Raw genomic sequence first — 19,149 nt, forward strand, 5'->3', positions numbered from 1 at the left:
TAGCTGGAACTCAATTTCATTGCTTTTTCCTATTTCATGGCAGAACACAGCTCCAGATAACATTTTTCTAGCTGTGTGGGGAGGTCACAGAAATCCTTTCCATTATCCAACATGGAATGCATCATTGGCTACCTAGTGGAGTTTCCTATTACTCTGACCAAAGGAAAGAACCACCAGCATTCACTCTCTCAGTCCAGTGGATTCTTTGTGTGTCTTCCGCTTCCATGTTCTAAATCTCATTTCCTTTCCCAAAACTGTACCTATTCTTCTTAAAATCTTCTGTAGGTAGTCTTTTTTTTTTTTTCCTTCCCCATTAAAGGGCTTTTCTTTTACCTTTTTTTTTTCCGTTGCACTTTTACATTTGGAGAATTAATACAGCATGTGAACGCTTTCATTTTTCTCTCATTCAAGGAGAGGGGCAAATAGGACCACTGAAAACACAGAATCGGTTCCATTACTGCTGCATTACTACTTTAAGGAGTGTATTTGCTATTGCTGTAGCTAACTCATTTTTCATTTAACTCCCCACCCAGTACTCACACAGTCCAAGATATTAACTGGTAGATAGAAACTGCAGAACTAAGTGTTTGATTATTTGACAAGTTAGTGTCAGCTGCCCAGAATGACTATTAGTAAACTTCTGCTATTGGATTGAAAACAATGGAAATTATGTCCTGTTAGTATTTGTTACCTAAAATATTCAATACTACTAGTAAAAGCAAGCACAGGGTATTACCTGTATCTATTCAAGAACAGAAAAGAGAACTTGGATATATTAATTCTTATAGTATTCTGTAACTCTTCCATAATGATCACCTTGTTAATCCTCATCACAGTCCTGCATATTGTTATTGTGAAAATAATTTTGTATATAGTAAACTACTACATGTAACAAATACTGCAGAATCTGTATTTCTGGTTGAGATGTTTGAGGTTTGAAATGTTCAGATTTCAACAAAACCTGAAATAATGCAATATGTTATTTTTTTCTTTAATCATTTATCTTAATACAATGATTGTTAAACTTTTTTGAAGAAACCAGAACCGTACAGCCTCATTTAAATAATGAATTAAGTGGGTAAGATGAGAAAGAGGAGTAACGGTTATTTGCATATTTATCTTCAAATATTTCACAGTCCTATAGCTGCCCTACAATGTTCAATTTAAACAGTGGTGTATCAGATTTGTACCACACAAAGATAATGTAAATTATGCTTTTCTAGTCAAGTGATTGGCAGACTGTTAGGTGTTGCATCAAAACGACTGACATACATGTCTGTGGAACATCACTAACATGATTGCCACCAAATGGGAAACTGGTGAAGTCCACGTGTACTCATGAAACAGATATCACGATTTCCATGTACAGATGGAATGAACAGGGGAGAAAAGTGAGACAAGACAACAAATTCTCCTGTCCAGCTTTACCAATGGGAGGAATGTTGCATTCTAGGGCTTTCTCTTTGCATGCTTCAAAGTTTCAACTTGGCAGGTCTAAAACTATGTTTCCCCTCAACACATGCAATCCCATCAGTTTCACAGTTGCATACAAAATCCAAATAACTGTAGCACATGATAGTTCCATAACACATGCAAAATCCTCATTTATATTCCATGTATAACTCAAAAATAGTTGCCTGCTTCTGGGTCAGAATAAGGTAATCCTGCGTGAACTAGGATACAGCTCTGTTATAGTTGAGCAAACAGCTTAGTTACAGACTGCGTGTCTTTGCATCAGGATGTAAAGTACTGTCCATCTCACTTCATGTCTCCAGAGAAGTGACACACTGACACACAGTGCCAGATGCCTGGCCTGCTACAAGGCATGTGGCTATTACAAACACTGGAGGAACCTTTCAGCAAATTTAAGTTACAGATAATATTTCAATCCTTGTACTATTTTCTTACATGCAGAGTGTTCTATACCACTTGCATACAAGATTTTTTTTTGTGCTTATCAAAGGACTGCTTCGCTAATGACTTGTATTTATTTATCAAATTTACTTTTCCAATTGTATACAATTCAGTGATCTAATTTTATTAAATTTAGTAATGTAGAAGGATAGCAAGGTTTTTCATACAAATTATATACACACCTATTTTGTTCTCAGAACTACCAACAGTAACACTACTTGTTCAACAGTAATACATTAAGGAACTTCACAGACCTACTGAAATAAAGGTGGGGCGTGAACAGACTATTTGAGATAATCATAACGCAGGGAAATCTGTAGATATAAAATTTGACTCAGAAGAGGGAGAATAGTTATGGGAAGTACTGTTAATCAGAATATCAAAACAAACTAGATATAGAATATAAATAATACAATTAAGTTACATCTATCACATTAATTGTAATAAGAATCTAAGTTACACAGCAGATTTCAGAAGAGGCAAACACAATATGGTCTCAGGTGACTGACGTTCACATTTCCTAATTTATGTTGAAATGTATATGTACATACATAAAGCATTGCTAGATTTTACAAGAATGTGTGTCAATTTTTAAAAAAAATATCTTCAACTCTTTTTATATTGGGAGAAATACCTCCATTTCACACCAATCAGTTCTTAAAAGTAGCTGCTACACAGCAGTAAAGAAGGATGTGCGAGTCAAATAACTAGTTTCACATATTACACTTAGCCATGTATTTAACTGTTCTCGTATATTCTGTCTTCCCCCCAACTGCATACCTTGGCTATATTGAATAAATTTGTACAGGAAGTGGTTTCTTGTTGCTGTTCATTCTTTTAGTAGAGTACTACTGGTATTTGGTGGGGGGGGTGGTGGTGTAACATGATAAAAAGGTAATTTTCACATTTGACAGACTTCTAATTTAGTTAAGTTTTGTTGCATCTTCAAAGAACCTTAGAAAAAGTTGAAAGAATTTTCAATGACAGCTCAAAAGATGCAGCTTTGATCTCTCAGTGATCATAAGTGCATTCTTTCAGTGAGTTACTTTACAGTCTAGAGAACCACTTTTCCTATAATCTAGAATTATAATTATGCTTTGCAGTAGTTAAAACCATGGTAAGTTAGATAAGAAAAGCAACAGCAATTTATCTATCTTTTTAAAAAAGTACTAGAACATGCATCATTTTACTGAGATTAAAGTTACTTTATTAATTTTCAGACAGTTCATCTTATATTACAAAAACTTAGAGGTCAGCTCGAACTCCAAAACCTGGTCCTTTGGGTGGTTCAGTCAGAGAAGTAAGGCCACCAGCTGGCTCACAAGAAAAACGTCCACTCCTGAAAAATGAAAGCAGTTTTATTCATTGCTGGTATCGTTATAACGTCAGATGCTGTTTAATCTAGATAGAAGACAGTTACAAATCTGACTTAAGGCTGAAGCCACATTTTTTTTTCTTCTGTTTTTCCTGTTCATCCTTCAGAAGTGTGTGATGCTACTCTTAAATCAAAAGGATTCCAAATTCAGGTAGTGACATATAGTTTCATAACTGAAATGCAAAACAGGACCACTAGTTTACTTTTTATCCATTTATAGGTTAGCTGCACAAGAGTGATGTTGATCCCAGTAATACCAAAGGCATCAGCCATATTTTTGTTAAAGATGCTTCCCTGTGTTTGGAATCTGTTTTACGATTATTGTTCTTGTATTAAAAAAAAAAAAAATAGAAACAATAGGAATAGGTAACACACCCAAGTCAAATTAATTCCTCCATTCACACAAACATATATGTAGTTAGGTTAAGAAAGAACTATCGGAAAGAGCAGGTAAGAAAAGCTCATAAATAACCCTTTCACAAACTTGCAATCTTTCTGGGTTTTGTCAGGGAAAAAAAAAAACCACAAGAAAAATCCCAAGACGAAAGAACCAACAGACATTTGTTAATATACGTCATCTAGACCAAAAAAAGAAATCCAACAGATGATAATCATTCCCCTATTAGGTCCTAATCAGAATCAGCATTTTCACATTTTATGCTCCTCTAGCCAGTCATCAAAACATGAAAAATTCTCAGTTCTTTCCAGTTCTTTTTGGCTTTGAATGTTGAAAGGCACTGAATGCATGCCATTCTGCTCAGTAAATTACTTAATGCTTTTTAGCTGTAAGTTATAGACTCAAATCACTGGAGCAGGAATTCAGTTTCTATAAAGGATCAGCCTTCAAGTAGTTGGCCACTATTATGCAAATACATCATACCTTGGGCCAGGTTTGGGAACTTTGCCGGCCTTTAGCTCATCAATTATGTTTTCAATATCTTTAGGCGTCAAATCTTCCTGTAAAAAAAAAAAAAAAAGAAAGAAAAACGATCAGATCATTGACAAAACAGAAGGATTGAGCAATTATACTAATTGCGTTATTCAAAATTCATCAGACAGTGGCTCTCTCAGATGTGATCCTAGTATAGGTAATTTTGATCCTGTCCATTAACACACATATTGGTTCAAAGTGTTAGGAAAATTAAAAAGCCTATTGTCATTTCAATGTTACAATTTTTATTTCATGTATAGTTGCAGAAATTATGTTAAAACTAACAATGTTGACATGGATCATATATAACATGGGTTTGTGTTTTCATCTTCCTTGGTATATTAGTGAGCTGGATCTCTGCCTACCCACTATACACATGCTGTTGCACATACTGCAAAATGGTGTAAGCTGTGACAAAAACAACCCTGTGGGTACAGTTCAAGAGAGCACTTCTTAAAAAAATTAATCAGACTGTGACAACAAAATAAAATATTTTTAAAAATAAGTTTTTTTAGAAAGCTGGATTCAGTCAATATATTAATTCACTTGGTGTGATGGCATCCAAGTGAGCCATAATTCAGAAGTCTAAAAGTTCAAAAATAGCGTTAAACTAGTCCATACTTTCCAAAAGACTGCTTTGAAGTGTTTCTAAAAGCTTATCAAATACCTATTTAAAAATTGCAGATATACGGGCAGACCACTATCGCAAAAATGCATCACCCCACTTGTATAAATCAAGACAGTAACTGAAAGGAAAAACACATGATACACTGTGATGAAGCATTCTAAGGAAGACACCAAGAACCTGAAAGATGCTCTAGGTTATAAATTGAATTGTCCCTGCCAATAGGAATCTGAAGTAACTGACTAAAACTTCAGAATCTGAAACAAATGAAAATACAGGTAACCCAGCAAAGAAGTTTAATCCTTTAAAAGGAAATGTAATACTTACATAGTAATTGTCATTTATTTGTACCATTGGTGCATTTACACAAGCACCTAAACATTCCACTTCTATCAGCGTGAAGAGTTTATCAGGTGTTGTCTCCCCAACTTTTATACCTAAACCAATAAAGAATATTAGGTTCAGCAATGGTTACTGAACAAGATTAATAAAGCATGAGTTTAAATACTCTGTAGTCTTCTCATTACTTGTATTTTGGCCTTAAAAAACATTTGCATAGTTAAATCCTCTTAAATGAGTCCAAAATGTTTCCTTTAAACAAAAGATTCTAATAAACTGTGAAGTCAGTCTTCGAATATATTTTTGAGACCTCATTTACAGGTATGATTTATTGAAAAATAACCATGAAATGACAGTTCTAAGAAACAGAACAGCTCTACTCGGGAACATTTTTAGTAATCAATACAACAGAATGGAAAAATAGGGAAAACATAGCTTTCATGTGCTGATACAAAATGCATTAATATACAGTGCTGCATACCAAATTCCCAAATTAACCAAGATCCAAGCATTAACAGTTAGCTACAAATTCGAAACACCTTCCAGATTTTTACACAAAGCTTTATTTCCTGAACAACTTTGTATACATACTTAGCTTCCATGACACATCACTGTTCTAGTGATATAGATACAGACCTTCCCCAGAGGGCAGGTTCGAAAAAACAGCATCTCCATCTGATCTTGACAAAATTCTCCATGGAAGGAAGAATGCTGAAAAGCAGTTTTCCTCCATAGTTATTAGAAGGGGGGAAAAACTAATAAAAGTCTAAGGCCTATGTTTCCATAAGAGCTACACAATCAATGCTTTGACTTCTCAAGCTAAGAGTTTCAGTTAAAATTAAGCTATCTTTGCAGTAACAAGCCAAGACAAATTTCATCTAAACGTGCCCATTCCAGACAACAGAATATATGAAATGCAAGATAATAAGCAGCTGTTCTGCAGCTCTTATCACAGTGGTTCTTAGAAAATGTTAGCACAGCTTGATACTTCATAGAAGGGGAAAGAGTTGTTTGTTGCTGATCTTGTCCCCTATTCTCTCCATAATCACCCAACCCACACACAAAACCCATGGGTTCTCCTCACATCTCACACAATGCAGCACTCTCAACTGACTTTCTCCATGGAGAATTCAAAAGTTATGTTAACATCGTGTTTGCCATCCAGAGGGACCTCAACAGGCTAGGGAAGTGGGCCCATACGAATCTCATGAAATTCAACAAGGCCAAGTGCAAAGTCCTGTGCATGGGTTGGGACAATCCCAGGCACAAATACATGCTGGGCAATAAGTGGACTGAGGGCAGCCCTGAGGAGAGGACTTGGGGGTGTTGGTGTATGAAAACCTGAGTATGAGCTGGCAATGTGGGCTCGCAGCCCAGAAGTCCATCGCATCCTGGGCTGCATCAAAAGCAAGTATGGCCAGCAGGTTGAGGGAGGTGATTCTCTCCCTCCACTCAGCTCTCATGAGACCCCACCTGGAGTACTGCATTCAGCTCTGGAGCCCTCAGCACAAGAAGGACATGGACCTGTTGGAGTGGGTCCAGAGGAGGGCCACGAAGATGATCCGAGGGCTGGAGCACCTCTGCTATGAAGACAGGCTGAGAGAGTTGGGGTTGTTCAGCCTGCAAAAGAGAAGGCTCCGTGGAGACCTTCTAGCAGCCTTCCAGTACCTAAAGGGGGCCTACAGAAAGGATGGGGAGGGACTCATTATCAGGGAGTGTAATGATAGGACAAGGGGTAATGGTTTCAAAATGAAGGAGGGTAGATTTAGATTGGACATTCAGGAAGCAATTCTTTACTGTGAGGGTGGTGAGGCACTGGCACAGGTTGCCCAGGGAAGCTGTGGATGCCCCATCCCTGGAAGTGTTCAAGGCCAGGCTGGATGGGGCTTTGAGCAGCCTGGTCTAGTGGGAGGTGTCCCTGCCCGTGGCAGGGGGGTTGTAAGTAGATGATCTTTAACGTTACTTCCAACAAAAACGACTCCATGATTCTGGCATCTTACTTAAGTAAAAAAACCCTCACAAACAACTTTCATATAGCATATACCTCAAAAATCTTATTTTGCATATAAAAAAGTGCCATAGCATTCAGAGTCCTCCTCTTCTATACATGGGATAGGGCTTACTTTCTCAGTCCAAGCGTCATATTACAGTAACGCATGTCCTGGCAAACTGCCTGTAAAACCACTTTAAGACCAGTAAATCGCCCTTCAGACGATGGCCTTTTCTGCTCTACTGTACTGAAATCTTTAAAAATAAACGGCAGATCTGAAATTTTAAGTATTTAGTGCCTATTCTCCAACGATTTCACTCTATATTTTCAATACTATTATTCTATCCTCACCACATGAAAAATTTTACTTCGTTGTCATTAAACAAAGGTTAAAAATATTACAAAAAGTGTATTAAAATTTGTGTCATACCAAGTTTCTTCTTAATGGCTTCTAAAATACTATCAGAGTCTCGCAGCATGCAAGGCGTGGTAGTGCAGACCTGAATATGGTATTTCCCAACAGGTTTGCGATTGTACATTGTATAGAAGGTTGCTACTTCATACACTCTCATGGGAGGCATTTCTAAAACTTCAGCAACCTGTAACAAGGGGAAAACAGACACTATATTGAATTCTCCCAGCGCATCAGTAAAGGCATTTAAAAAACTAATTCAATAAAGTCACCTGTCTTCTGTCTGCAGTAATGGATAAATAAGAGGGAGGGGATGGGTATCAAAGCACAGCTGTATTCAAATACCAAGAAAAGACACCCGGTTACTCTCATTGGAGTCACCCTGCTTGAGCACAAACTCCACTCAGCCATGGATTAGCAAAGCGAGGAGCTCAAGTCAATTCCCTCCAGCATCTAGCATCGTACACAAGCTAGATGTGAGGAGTCAGCTGGGTTCCAGCTTTCATTGTCAGCTCCAGCTCATACCACACTTCTCTTTTGCTGTAGGAATGAGCACACTTGTACCCATCTGCACACACCAACCCACATATGCCTGGTACTACAGTCATCTAATTTAGATACAGCAGGTCTGTCTCAGGTTCTGTGACACACCAGGGCTGGCCTTAGAAACACCACTGCTACATCTGCAGATTGGCGTCACAGCTAATAAACAGGGAGTGAAGTGCGATCTCCATGGAGCCAGTTCTGGTATAAGCATCCCTGACCTCATTAACCTGGAACCCTGGCAAACTGGCTGAAGTTGAGAACTGACTCTGCTTTCAAAAGCATTAACTGTTTTATGTTCCAGTCTCTCTATAGCAGGCAAATAACCGACCATGGAAAATATCTGCTCACTTAAAAATCTTAAGATCTTTTTAAACATACTATCAATCCAAAACACAGATTAAATAAACAAAAATACCTTTCCCATTCGGTATTAATAGAGATTTGAGGCTTCATGCTACACTGTAGGAACAGTAGCAAGACAAAATTTGCTGTTTTCTAAACATGCACTTAAATCCTTCAGTAATTTCGGTAACACTCACAATCCTCACTTAGTGTATCTTGATTGAATTTAAAACTTTTCACTTTAAAACTGATAATATGCCAGATTGTAACACAAATTATGACAGATTTATTCATATGAATATAAACTGGATTTATTTTTTTTTATTATTTGATTACTGTCATGCAACCTATCGCTTTGGAGCAGTGTACTTGCTTATTTTGAAAAACAATTAAAAAAAATAATTTGGTAAGTCTTCCGGGCACTTGCTGTGAGGTGTTATAAAACACTCATGACACGTACTACACTAATGCTGCTTTGCAGAAGTTTTTACAGACCTAGAGATTAAGTACAATCCTGGCAATGCGCGTAGTGCCACTAATCTGAGAGGAGAAAAAAAAAGCACCATTATCTTTTTTCTTTCCTCAAATTCAGCAGCAAACGAAATGTTTCAAGTTTCTGTTTCTACTTCCAGGATGATTCTGGGAAAAGAGCCTATCTAAATAAGGCTCATGTAATTTTTGTTTTCCTCTGTCTGTAGTTTCTAGCAATGGGCTAACATTATGTAAAGAACAGAGCCCAGAGTTCCTGGGTTAGTTTTCCCTTTTATTTTTTAAAATGTAGTCTCATAGGGAATTCGCACAATTCCGTGCCACATGTACGCTTTGATAAATAAATGCTATTATTCTAGCATGATACTTAAAGAAAACAGTAAAATTATGTTTGAAAGATAATTAAGTACTAAATACCTTGTTCATAGCCGATATGGGCAACCATCCGTGCTGTCTTTGGGCCAAATCTAGTACTGCCATGACAGCTGCAGACTTGTGTCCCCCTGGGTAGTTGTTTATGATTGCTTCTATTCGCTTTTTAAAGGGAAATAGGGAAAAAATATCAGTACTGATCTAAAGACAAAGTCTACATATTTAACTTTTTTTTTGTCTGCGTACCTTTTGGTTTTCAGGCGTGAACTCAAATGGAGTATCTGGATTGTTCTCAGGACTATCTCTGTGCTTCAGGAAAATAAAACATGTAAAAATAGGGTTGTCAGGAAATTATTCAGGACAAATTTACTGTTGTAAAATATCTTCTCATTAGACAGTTACAGTTGAGTTGCTAGAATAAAAACAATACATGCCAGATGAAAATTTCATAGTACTCAAGCATAAATGATAAAATATCTCAGGGAAAGTTATAAAAAAATGTTGGTAATTATTTTGTCACTCTAAAATAATGACTTATTCATGTTATTTCCTATTCAAAAAGTTATTTCTGGAGGAATATGGTGTTGTTATCAAAATATACTTTTTTTTTTTTTTTAAACACTGTTAATACAGTTTGGCAATTGTGTTCAAACTCCTCACAGGTAGATTAAGAGTCCTCTGGTTAATGCCTTAATAAACAACAAGGAACTAAAACAGCATCCCTTTTTTATTTTTTCCCCCCCTTTTCCCATAAGACATTAACTATAAAAACTTTAAAATTAATCAGGAAGCTTTCTACATAACTAAAATGTTTCCACATTCAAACACACATTATTAACATATTCTTTTGATTTGTAATGGGTTTCAACATTTTAATTTTAGATACAATTCTGAATTAGAGTGGAAGCAGCAGAATTTTGAATTAATATTTACAAAATAAGTTGTTCTGTCTTTATTTTTAAGGTGGTCTTCTACGGAAACATCAAATTGAAATTAGTTATTCTATTTTCAGAAAACGGAAATTTGAGAGTCTCAAAGAAAGTAACATTTTCCTGTAATAAAACCTTGGTTCTGACAAAAATCCATCCTCATCCACCAGAAAAACTTCTTGCACAACATTTTCAATTCTCTCTAAGAGGTCATTATGGTATCCTTGAAATACTCATAGCTAAGTTTAATTCCAAACTTTATACAGTTTTCAAGTTGAGAACGTTTCGAATTAAATGGAAAGTTTGGGGAAGAATGCAAGCTATACTTGAGGCTTGATGTTAAACATAATCCACAACTAGCTAATAAAAAATGCCTTTTTTTTTTTTTGCTAAAAAAACCCCACTCCATTGACTTTCACCTTGATAATTTTCTCAAGTAATCTAGGGTGATTTTGCAGTTTCCACACTGTGTTATTAAGCAGCAAAGGATTTAGTGAAAAATCTCAACTCTGCAAGATTTCTACGTACTGAAAGACTGTCATCAGTGCAGAACTTAAAATATGTATGGTCCGCAGCTATTTCTGGATTTAGAAATTTGAATTTGGAAACATCAAAAGGCTAAATACTTAATTTCAATTACACCTGTTGGTCTAGCAAGAGATTCCCTTTGTTTATATCCATATCCTGGAGCAGACAGTACTACTGCCACCATCAATTTGAGAGCATGTACCCCTACCACAGTTCCAAGTCAAATATAAAAGTACCGTCAATATCTGCATCTCCACTGAGGATGACTTTTTCCCTAATAACAGGAATTACAGAAAGATAATCAATTCCCTTTGAACACACTAATATTTTATTAAGTATTAATATATTGCTCATTGTGTGGTCTACAAGATAACATAAAACAGCTTTTAGGAACACAACTGCTACTATTTTAGTCCAGCCCTTCCAGATAAAGGTTTTGACTCCTCATATGTAGTGCTGCCGAGGGCTTTATGCCAATTTTGGTCAAAGTTCTCAAAAAGAAGCTGATGGAGGAAAAACTGATAGGAAATACTGTGCAACTTTTTATTTTTTTCCCCTTACAGACCTGTTCTATGTCTTAGCTGCACAGATCAAATCCACGATTCATGATAAGTATTTCCAGAACTTAACTTTTCTTTCCCAAATCTGCATGCCTGTTTTATTTCAGGTTGCTATTTTGCCTTCCACAGCTGATACAGTCACAATTGTACTTGATCTTCATTTCTTTTGCAAATAAGTATATTTGATTTATTAAAGCCTCTCTGTCTAGAACAGCTGTTCTTTTCAGTGTATCATCTCTAAACTGATATCCTTAGATACCCTACACGTGAAGGGGAATAAGACTTTAAAGCTGAAGCTACCGTTTGCCACGCAGTCAGTTCTGTGCAGCAGGACTCCAAGATACATTGTAAAGGCTACAGCACAGGGCAAGACCAAGTAAAATCCTGTCACCTTTTTTTCGTTTTCCATTTTCCTAAATGGGCTTCATCCAATTCTGTGCTGTGGAGAGTTTGATAGTTTTCATTCAGCACTTACAGAGATCTAGGCCTACTGAGCTGTTAGGAATTTGTCAATCACACATTCCCTAGTATTCCATTTGTCTGACAATACACCATTTATCTGAGATTTACATGAATGGATTTGTTCCTAAATGATACCAGTGCATTTCTGCCTGGTTTTTTTAGGATACAGATTCTGAAGAACAAGATCAGAATTAAGGACACAGTGTTGGAAGGCATACTGTGTTAAATCACAGAATGGCTGAGGTTGGAAGGGACCTCTGGAGGTCACCCAGGCCAAACCTCCCCGCTCAAGCAGGGCCATTCAGAGCTGGTTGCCCAGGACCATGTCCAGATGGCTTCTTCTGAATATCCCTGAGGTGGGAGACTCCACAACTTCTCTGGGCAACCTGTGCCAGTGCCTGGTCACCCTCACAGTAAAAAAGTGTTTCCTGATGTTCTCTGAGGCCACTCCCTCTGGTCCTGTCACTGGGCACCACTGAAAAGAGCCTGGCTCCATCCTCTTTGCACCCTCCCTTCAGGTATTTATAAATAAGATCCAGCCATCTCTTCTCTAACAGTCACAGCTCTCTCAGCCTTTCCTCGTACAAGAGATGCTTATAAAAAGAAACCAATATATTAAGGCCTCCTCCATACACAAACAATTATGTCTGTACCAACTACAGCAATTTGCTGAAAAGCAAGGTCAAACTCTACCCATTTTTTCCAATTCCCTTCTCATGTTTCCCAGTTTCCTGAAGTCTTACACATTATGTTTTCATTCCCTGCATAGCTTGACTGTATCACGGTTTTATTGCAGCATTCAACCTAACCTACTTGAAGTGTGAACAACTGCACTGTGAAGGCTGTGCAACTGCAGCTGTATCTGTGAAGGCCTACCCAAGCCACACTGTCCCCACAGATGATGGTAGTGTCCCATGGAAGGTATATTAAGGCTACTGAGTGTTCATCTCACATTCATTTTGCTACACCAACCTGGGCCATTTTATTATTCTTTTTCAGTAATCGAATCATCTGTCTTCCTTGACACAGAGAATTATTTAAGAGTGCTGAAGAATTACAAAATTAACTAGAATAATTTAGCTTTCACATATACTGCAAAACAGTTGGCCTGAAACTTGACCTATGCTCTGTAGTAAACACCAGTCCAAAACACTGTAAACTAAAATGAAAGAACTGTGTGCAAGGGAAAAGATGTTTAGGGCAACAACCTGTTAAAGAGTCCATACCAAATCAGCAATGAAATTTATTACTTCTTCCAAGGGGAAAGTACCTTACATTGACTATTCCAGCAGAACTCAAGATATAAACCTCTCCTAAATCAAGAATAGTGGAAGTGCTCTCAGACCCAAATATCTTCACAAGTAACTAAAACTATAATAAAGCAATTATCTAACCTGTACTGAACCCCTGTGCAGCCCTACAACAAAGCCCACAGCAGGGCAGTTGATGTGTTAAGGAAACTCAGTACATGTGTTGAAAACCACAAAGTAGAAGAGATAAGTTTTAGCTGTCAAGGAGGCTACGGAGAGATAAAAGTCAAAGATATATAAGGCATGTTTAAAGAAAGCAAGGTAACTACTGTAAATAAAAGTATCTTTGAAATCAGGTCTTCTCTAGCCATCAGAAATACAATAGATGTGGAGCAGCTCTCTTAGGTTACTACAGGCAAACAATCTACCTAGTTTTAGACTTGATAATCTTTTTCTGGAAGTGTGATCTAGCTGCCTGTGATAGCAGCAGACGGAGTTTCATGGTGGAGAAATTCTCTTTTTGGCTGTTTCAGAGTGAAAACGTGTTTCAGTAGAAATTTCCTTATTTCTGTATGTTTCTTATAACATGTAAGGAAAAAACTTGCATGAAAAAAAGTTTGCAAAGGGATAAAAGGGCATACAAATCAGCACTGCCTTCTAATACTAGATTTTAAGACAACCAGGTCTCCTGCCAGGCTGTTCCTTTCTGTTACAAAACAAGTGTACTGTATGCATCTCCCTTCCTCACATATGGGAAGTGCAACAAGAAGCACCAATATGCTTTGCAAAACAAAAACAAGACACTGGTGTGTAAACTGACATACAAGAAGGACCACCACAACAGGTGAGAGCTACTCCCAGTTAAGCCTACTATTCCTCCACAAGCAGGTTTAAACAACCTTTGACGCTTCATCTGCTTGTAATATTCCAGAAAACGAAGACTTTTTTTTTTTAATGTTGGGTTTTTTCCCTTCTAGAGAAGTCCAGGGGGAAAAAAAAATTCCATTTTCCAATTGTACACAAACACCTAGTGTTGATTAAAGTAATGCCTTCAGCTCAACTCAGCAGGAAGAGTTCGCTTGAAATTTGCTGTGTTAAGTAACTTCTGAAATTTGCTCTGAAGGATTTTAGTCATAGTTAGAACAGTTAGACAACACACAATGACATCCAACTGTCTTCTTCCATAGCCTTTTACTTCATAGAAGAACAAATATTACCTATTAAAAAAACAAACCAACCCCTACACACATGAAACAATCCCACACACAATTTCCTATGCTCTTCTAGCAAAATTTCTGTTGCAAAATAAAAACAAAAGGAGTGAATGATGCTATTAAATAAAACAGCTGTATATTGCAAGTAGGTAACTAAAACACACAACTCTACTTTTCTACTTCCCTTTCTCTATCTTCAGGCTCCTCCTTCCAGCAAATAATTTAAACAGTTGTATAAATCTTAAAAAATGCCTGGAGAATTTACAAAGCTGTCTAGCTTCATATGTCAGGCACCAACATCCATTAGGGTGCCAAAGACACCTTTTGCCTGTCTTCACCAACTTCAAACTATACTTGAGGTTTCCTAAGTTGTCAGCCTACACTGTTTCCTCTATTCCTTGAACACCAGCTCTCACTCCATAAATCATCAGTGACTGCTCCGGTTTCTGGAAAAGCATACGAAGCATGTACTGTAATCCCATTAACTTCATCTTATGTGAAAAGATGTAGAGACAGCTGCAGAACGGCAACAACAACAACAAAAATCTGTCAAAAAATCCTGAGCACCTGCTTTCAACAAAATGGTCAATTCTCTAGTAAAGTGTTGATTTCCACCAAATGTTGGAAAAATGCCAAATTATTCAGCTGTTGAATTGCACACTAGATAAAACTGAATGGAGCAGGATGGGACAGAACACACTTCTCAGAGATGCTGCAGGTTCTCTTTGGAGGTAGACAGACAATATGACTGCTTTACACATTTAAATTTGAGGGCTTTTTTTTTTTTTCCAATCAGTATTACTGTTTATACATATTATGATAATGCCTAATGGTCTCAATTATGAATCATTATGCAACACGCTATATGACATATAATACAAACAAGAACTGCACTTTTCGACTGTTAGTGAACAGAGCTAGACCTGGACCTAAAAGTAATTCTGCAGCAAATTTTAGAAATCAAGAAATTAGGTCTGCAAAAAGTTTTATGAACTTCAATTACAAACTCAACGAACTTCATTTAAAAAAGGAAACAAGAACTGTTTTAAAATGAAGTAAGTATAAACAAAGTCTCATCTGCAATCACACACAAATGCTGCTAGCATCACCATTGCTATTAATGAACAGGAGTTTCCACTATATAAGGAAACAAATACCAAAAACTAATGCCAAAAGAAACGCCAAAAACTAAAATAAAACCTTTTGATACTCCCATTGCAACTCTAATAAAAAGTTCTGCTGAAAGAGCGCACCTTTGTAAATTCCATCAGCCTTCTATAGCAAGTTCTGCCCATCAGAAGCTTTGAGGCAAATTAAAAAAGCACATGACAAACTCTTCTTACACATCTCCCTTCCAGTAAGGTAGAGAATTACTTACCACAAATAAGGCTCCTCCACTGGCATTGCATACTGCCGTTCTATGTAAGTATCGGATCTGTCTTATCTAAAAAAACAACAAAAAGAGTAGATTGTATTAATAGTTAATAATTTCTATACTACTAGAGACTGCTTTCAGAACTAGCTTTATTTCTCTTCTAAGCCAGTAATTCTACTGCCATCACTGATAATTTAAATTAAGTCAAGAAGAGAATATTAAGGGCTCTCCTATGCTATTAGGAGATCAAATCTCTTAACTCACTTTGACCATTTCAGTCAACGTAGAAGTTAAATCGTCTAACCTCTGCCACAGCTTAATCTAAATGCCTTGAGTACTAATTCTCATCAAACATTTCAGGAAGGATTTTCCAATTTGTTACTTTATATCACATCCTTTAAGAAGTTTGCAGAAATTGCCATATGGAGGTTCTTCTCTAGTAAACATTTACATGCTTCTTCAGCTTTTATCTAACTGAACAGTAAGATCAGTAAGTAAGAACAGTAAGCATAAGAGAACAAAGTTAAGAACCTGAAATATCTGTCATGCCAAAACAGATCAAGACTGCTAGATTCTGGCCAGTATTACTAAAATAATCTGATTATATTATCTTGTCATATGCAAACATTCTATAAAAAATTAATTTTATATCAATTTTATATTAATATTTACATTGAACTCTAGACCAATTCTGAGAATTCTTAAAGTAAGAAAAGTATAGCATATTAAAAAAACCCAAAATACCCCTTTAACTGCTTAATTTCTGATACTGTATAAAATCTGTGGGATTTCAAGTGGATCAGCATCAAACTAGCAAAAATACAAGCACGAGGTCAGATGTGAAATCCAAGCTTAAGTACCAAGGAACTACAGTCCCTGCTCTTCCAAAAGAGCAACCTGGTCAGCTCAATCTTTTCCGCAGGAGATCATGTACTTTCACCTGCAGCATAGTTTCACAGGATGCCTGCAGTCTTTCCCTGTCATATGATCAGTCCTTACGGGGCGCACTGGATGTACTATGCAGTTATGTGTATTATGTAGTATGCACCCATTTCCTCTTTGCTCTCCACTTCTGGCTCATTTGAAAGCAGCAGCCACGCGAGCAATTTATCCATCTCCTGCCATTCTATGTCATAGTCCAAAATTAAATGTGGGATACACGGATAACTCTGTGGACTGCAGATCCTTCCTGAGTGCAACCTTTTCCAAGAGACTCTCAGTCTGTTGTCTTTATCAACTGATATGACTGACATCAAATGAACTGCACTCTCATGCCAATGTGAGTGCCATGTCCTCTGTGAGCCAGACAACATGTAAAATTCAGACAAAAGACTAAAAAGCGTAAGTACAGCATGCAAATGCAACTGAAATTCTGCAGACAATGCTGCAAGGAGCATATGAAAGAAGATTTGATGTTCTTGCATAAATCCTGCTAAATGCAAAGTAAATACAATGTATGTGCCGTTTTGGCTCTGAGGGGATCACCACCACATTGTAAGCTTCAGGTTTCTAGCTATAAGAGGCAGTCTCTACCAAAAGAGGCACTTCAGATGAAAACCCTTTATTCTATCCAAATATAGCGTACTGTTTCCAAGAACTAAAACCTGTAAATTTCAGAAATTAGGAAGAAACAGGACAAGACCCCGTTTTTTGCACTGGCCTAAAGGACTGCAGTTAGCGTGAAGAGTTGACGCAGGACTGAAGAACAAACTAAGCGGCTTCCTTCCAATGGTTAGTCTTAAATACGTGGGAAATACCATTTCCGCTTGGCAAGCTTCCCAATAACCTACAATAAGCACCAAGCGGTTACCGCTGGAGCTTTTTTTCACTTGAAGCTGGTAGTGCGACTCTAGAGCCGGTCAGGTAACTCCGGCAGGCCCCGAGGGCGAGGAAGACACCCCGGCAGCGACGCCCTTCCACCGGCTGTACGAGGCCTTTCCTCCCCGAGGCCGTGCCCCGCCGCGGCCCCCCGCCGCTTGCCCACTGCGACGGCAGCACATCCCCCCAGTCTCCCTCCGTCGCGGCCTACCCTCCTAGGCCTCCTCCAGCCGAACGGCCGCCCTGCTCCGGCCGGCGGGGACAGACGTGTGGCCGCCACCGCACAGCAACCTCCCTCTCCCCTTACCGAGCGTGCGGTCGCGGCCCGCAGAGGAGCGCACAGGAACATGGCGGCGGCAGAAGCGACGACCCCGGCGCCCCCCCCCCCCGCGCTTCTTTTCCCTTCCCTCTCCTTGAGGCCTAGGCTCGCCCTCCGCACGGCCGCAAGGAGACACGCCCCGCGCATGCGCCAGCCACGCCCGGCTGCGCGCGCGCGGCCGCGAGCCCGGGAACGCGCCGGCGGCCGCGGCCGTTGGCGGGTGGCCGTTGGCGCCTTGCCCTGTGGTGGCCGCTCATCCAAAAGGAGCGTGTTAGTGGGTTGGCGGTCACTGTAGTCGGTATCGCAACTGCCTGCTCTGGGAGGGGGGACGTTATCCAGGCCGTCCCCCCCGGCAGATGGTGAATTCCTGTCCTGTCAGAGACGGAAGGTTTGTGTCAAATAAGGGAAGTGAACCAAAAGGTCTGTATGAGAGTTTTCGGTGAATTTTAACCTTTCTGTGGCATACATCAACGTGGAAAAAATAAATTCTTTTGGAAGCAAGTGTCTTTAATAAATAGGGGAAAATTGCGGAAACTGGGTGAGGTTTTTTTGGTTCTCCGTTTTCCTCCTTTCTACCCGGTTCTGTTGATCAGAGTATTTAATGTTTGAACTGCTTGCATCTACGTTTTGACCTCCCTTGATTAGAAAAAAGCAGGACTAAACATTTGATTGTCTTCTTGGCCTTTGATAAATTCTGATTTTACAGTATAATTTGGTCAATACATTACAAATACTGGAACTGAAGAAAATCTAAGTGACAGGCCGTTCCTTGGGTGCACCATTGGTCCTTACACTGGTCCTAGAAACATGGATCCTAGAAGCGTTGGTCCTGGAAACGTTGCTCACAGGTCCATCCTTGTACATACCCCTTGTCGTTCAGGTCTTGTGATAAGGAATGCAAATGTATTTTTTCACTGTACAATAAATTCACATTTTTCAAATAATAACTGAAAAGGAAGTAGTTGCACCTGGAGGGTTCCTCTAAAGAAACCTGTGTGGACAGTGAGACAAGAGCCCCGGTACATCTCAACAGATAGCTCTAGACAATGCCCAAAACACTAAGCAATGCACATATTAGAACAATTTAGGATACTACTCTTTCAGATAATTGCATATATACGTGCAGGCATGCACGTATCTGTATATATGTGCACATATATATTTGGCAGTTGTTACTGCAATTAATGTCCTTTTAATAGAATACTTCATTTGCACAGATCAGGTAGAATGTGGTACTAGCTCGCTAGTTAGGTTGCTGCCTTTTACGTTTGGGTTTACTGTAGTCAGTGGTTGTCTCCCTGCTCCTTATTCTTCATTTCCTCAGTGCTGAGACTTATTATCAGCATTTGCAATTTAAGG

At 38.4% G+C, this 19,149-nt stretch overlaps 1 protein-coding gene across 2 annotated transcripts; it reads right to left on the reverse strand.

Annotated features, from left to right (window-relative positions):
• Positions 1 to 2,410: 2,410 nt before the first annotated feature.
• NDUFV2 (NADH:ubiquinone oxidoreductase core subunit V2) lies at positions 2,411 to 17,952 on the reverse strand. Of its 2 annotated transcripts, none has more exons than XM_063326559.1 (8): positions 17,779 to 17,952; positions 15,657 to 15,722; positions 9,582 to 9,644; positions 9,381 to 9,497; positions 7,605 to 7,773; positions 5,173 to 5,282; positions 4,170 to 4,246; positions 2,411 to 3,253 (listed from the first exon to the last, which is right to left on the reverse strand). In XM_063326559.1, the coding sequence occupies exons 1-8, from the start codon at positions 17,935 to 17,937 to the stop codon at positions 3,160 to 3,162; spliced, it is 855 nt and encodes a 284-aa protein (XP_063182629.1). In that variant the 5' UTR covers positions 17,938 to 17,952; the 3' UTR covers positions 2,411 to 3,159. The 2 variants fall into 2 exon arrangements, with proteins under 2 accessions (XP_063182629.1, XP_063182627.1); XM_063326557.1 differs by having other exon boundaries at positions 17,683 to 17,952.
• Positions 17,953 to 19,149: the final 1,197 nt, after the last annotated feature.

The sequence above is a fragment of the Chroicocephalus ridibundus genome, chromosome 2 (assembly GCF_963924245.1).
Source record: "Chroicocephalus ridibundus chromosome 2, bChrRid1.1, whole genome shotgun sequence".
Lineage (NCBI taxonomy): Eukaryota > Metazoa > Chordata > Aves > Charadriiformes > Laridae > Chroicocephalus > Chroicocephalus ridibundus.

Bases quoted from the DNA above. Each gene is read 5' to 3' on its own strand.
- NDUFV2 (XM_063326557.1), bottom strand. From the start codon at position 17,937: ATGCGCGGGGCGTGTCTCCTTGCGGCCGTGCGGAGGGCGAGCCTAGGC. The intron at 9,498-9,581 runs GTACGCAGACAA...CCCTTTAAAAAG, and splicing joins TCACGCCTGAAAACCAAAAG to CGAATAGAAGCAATCATAAA. The intron at 5,283-7,604 runs GTATGACACAAA...TTATTGGTTTAG, and splicing joins AGCCATTAAGAAGAAACTTG to GTATAAAAGTTGGGGAGACA.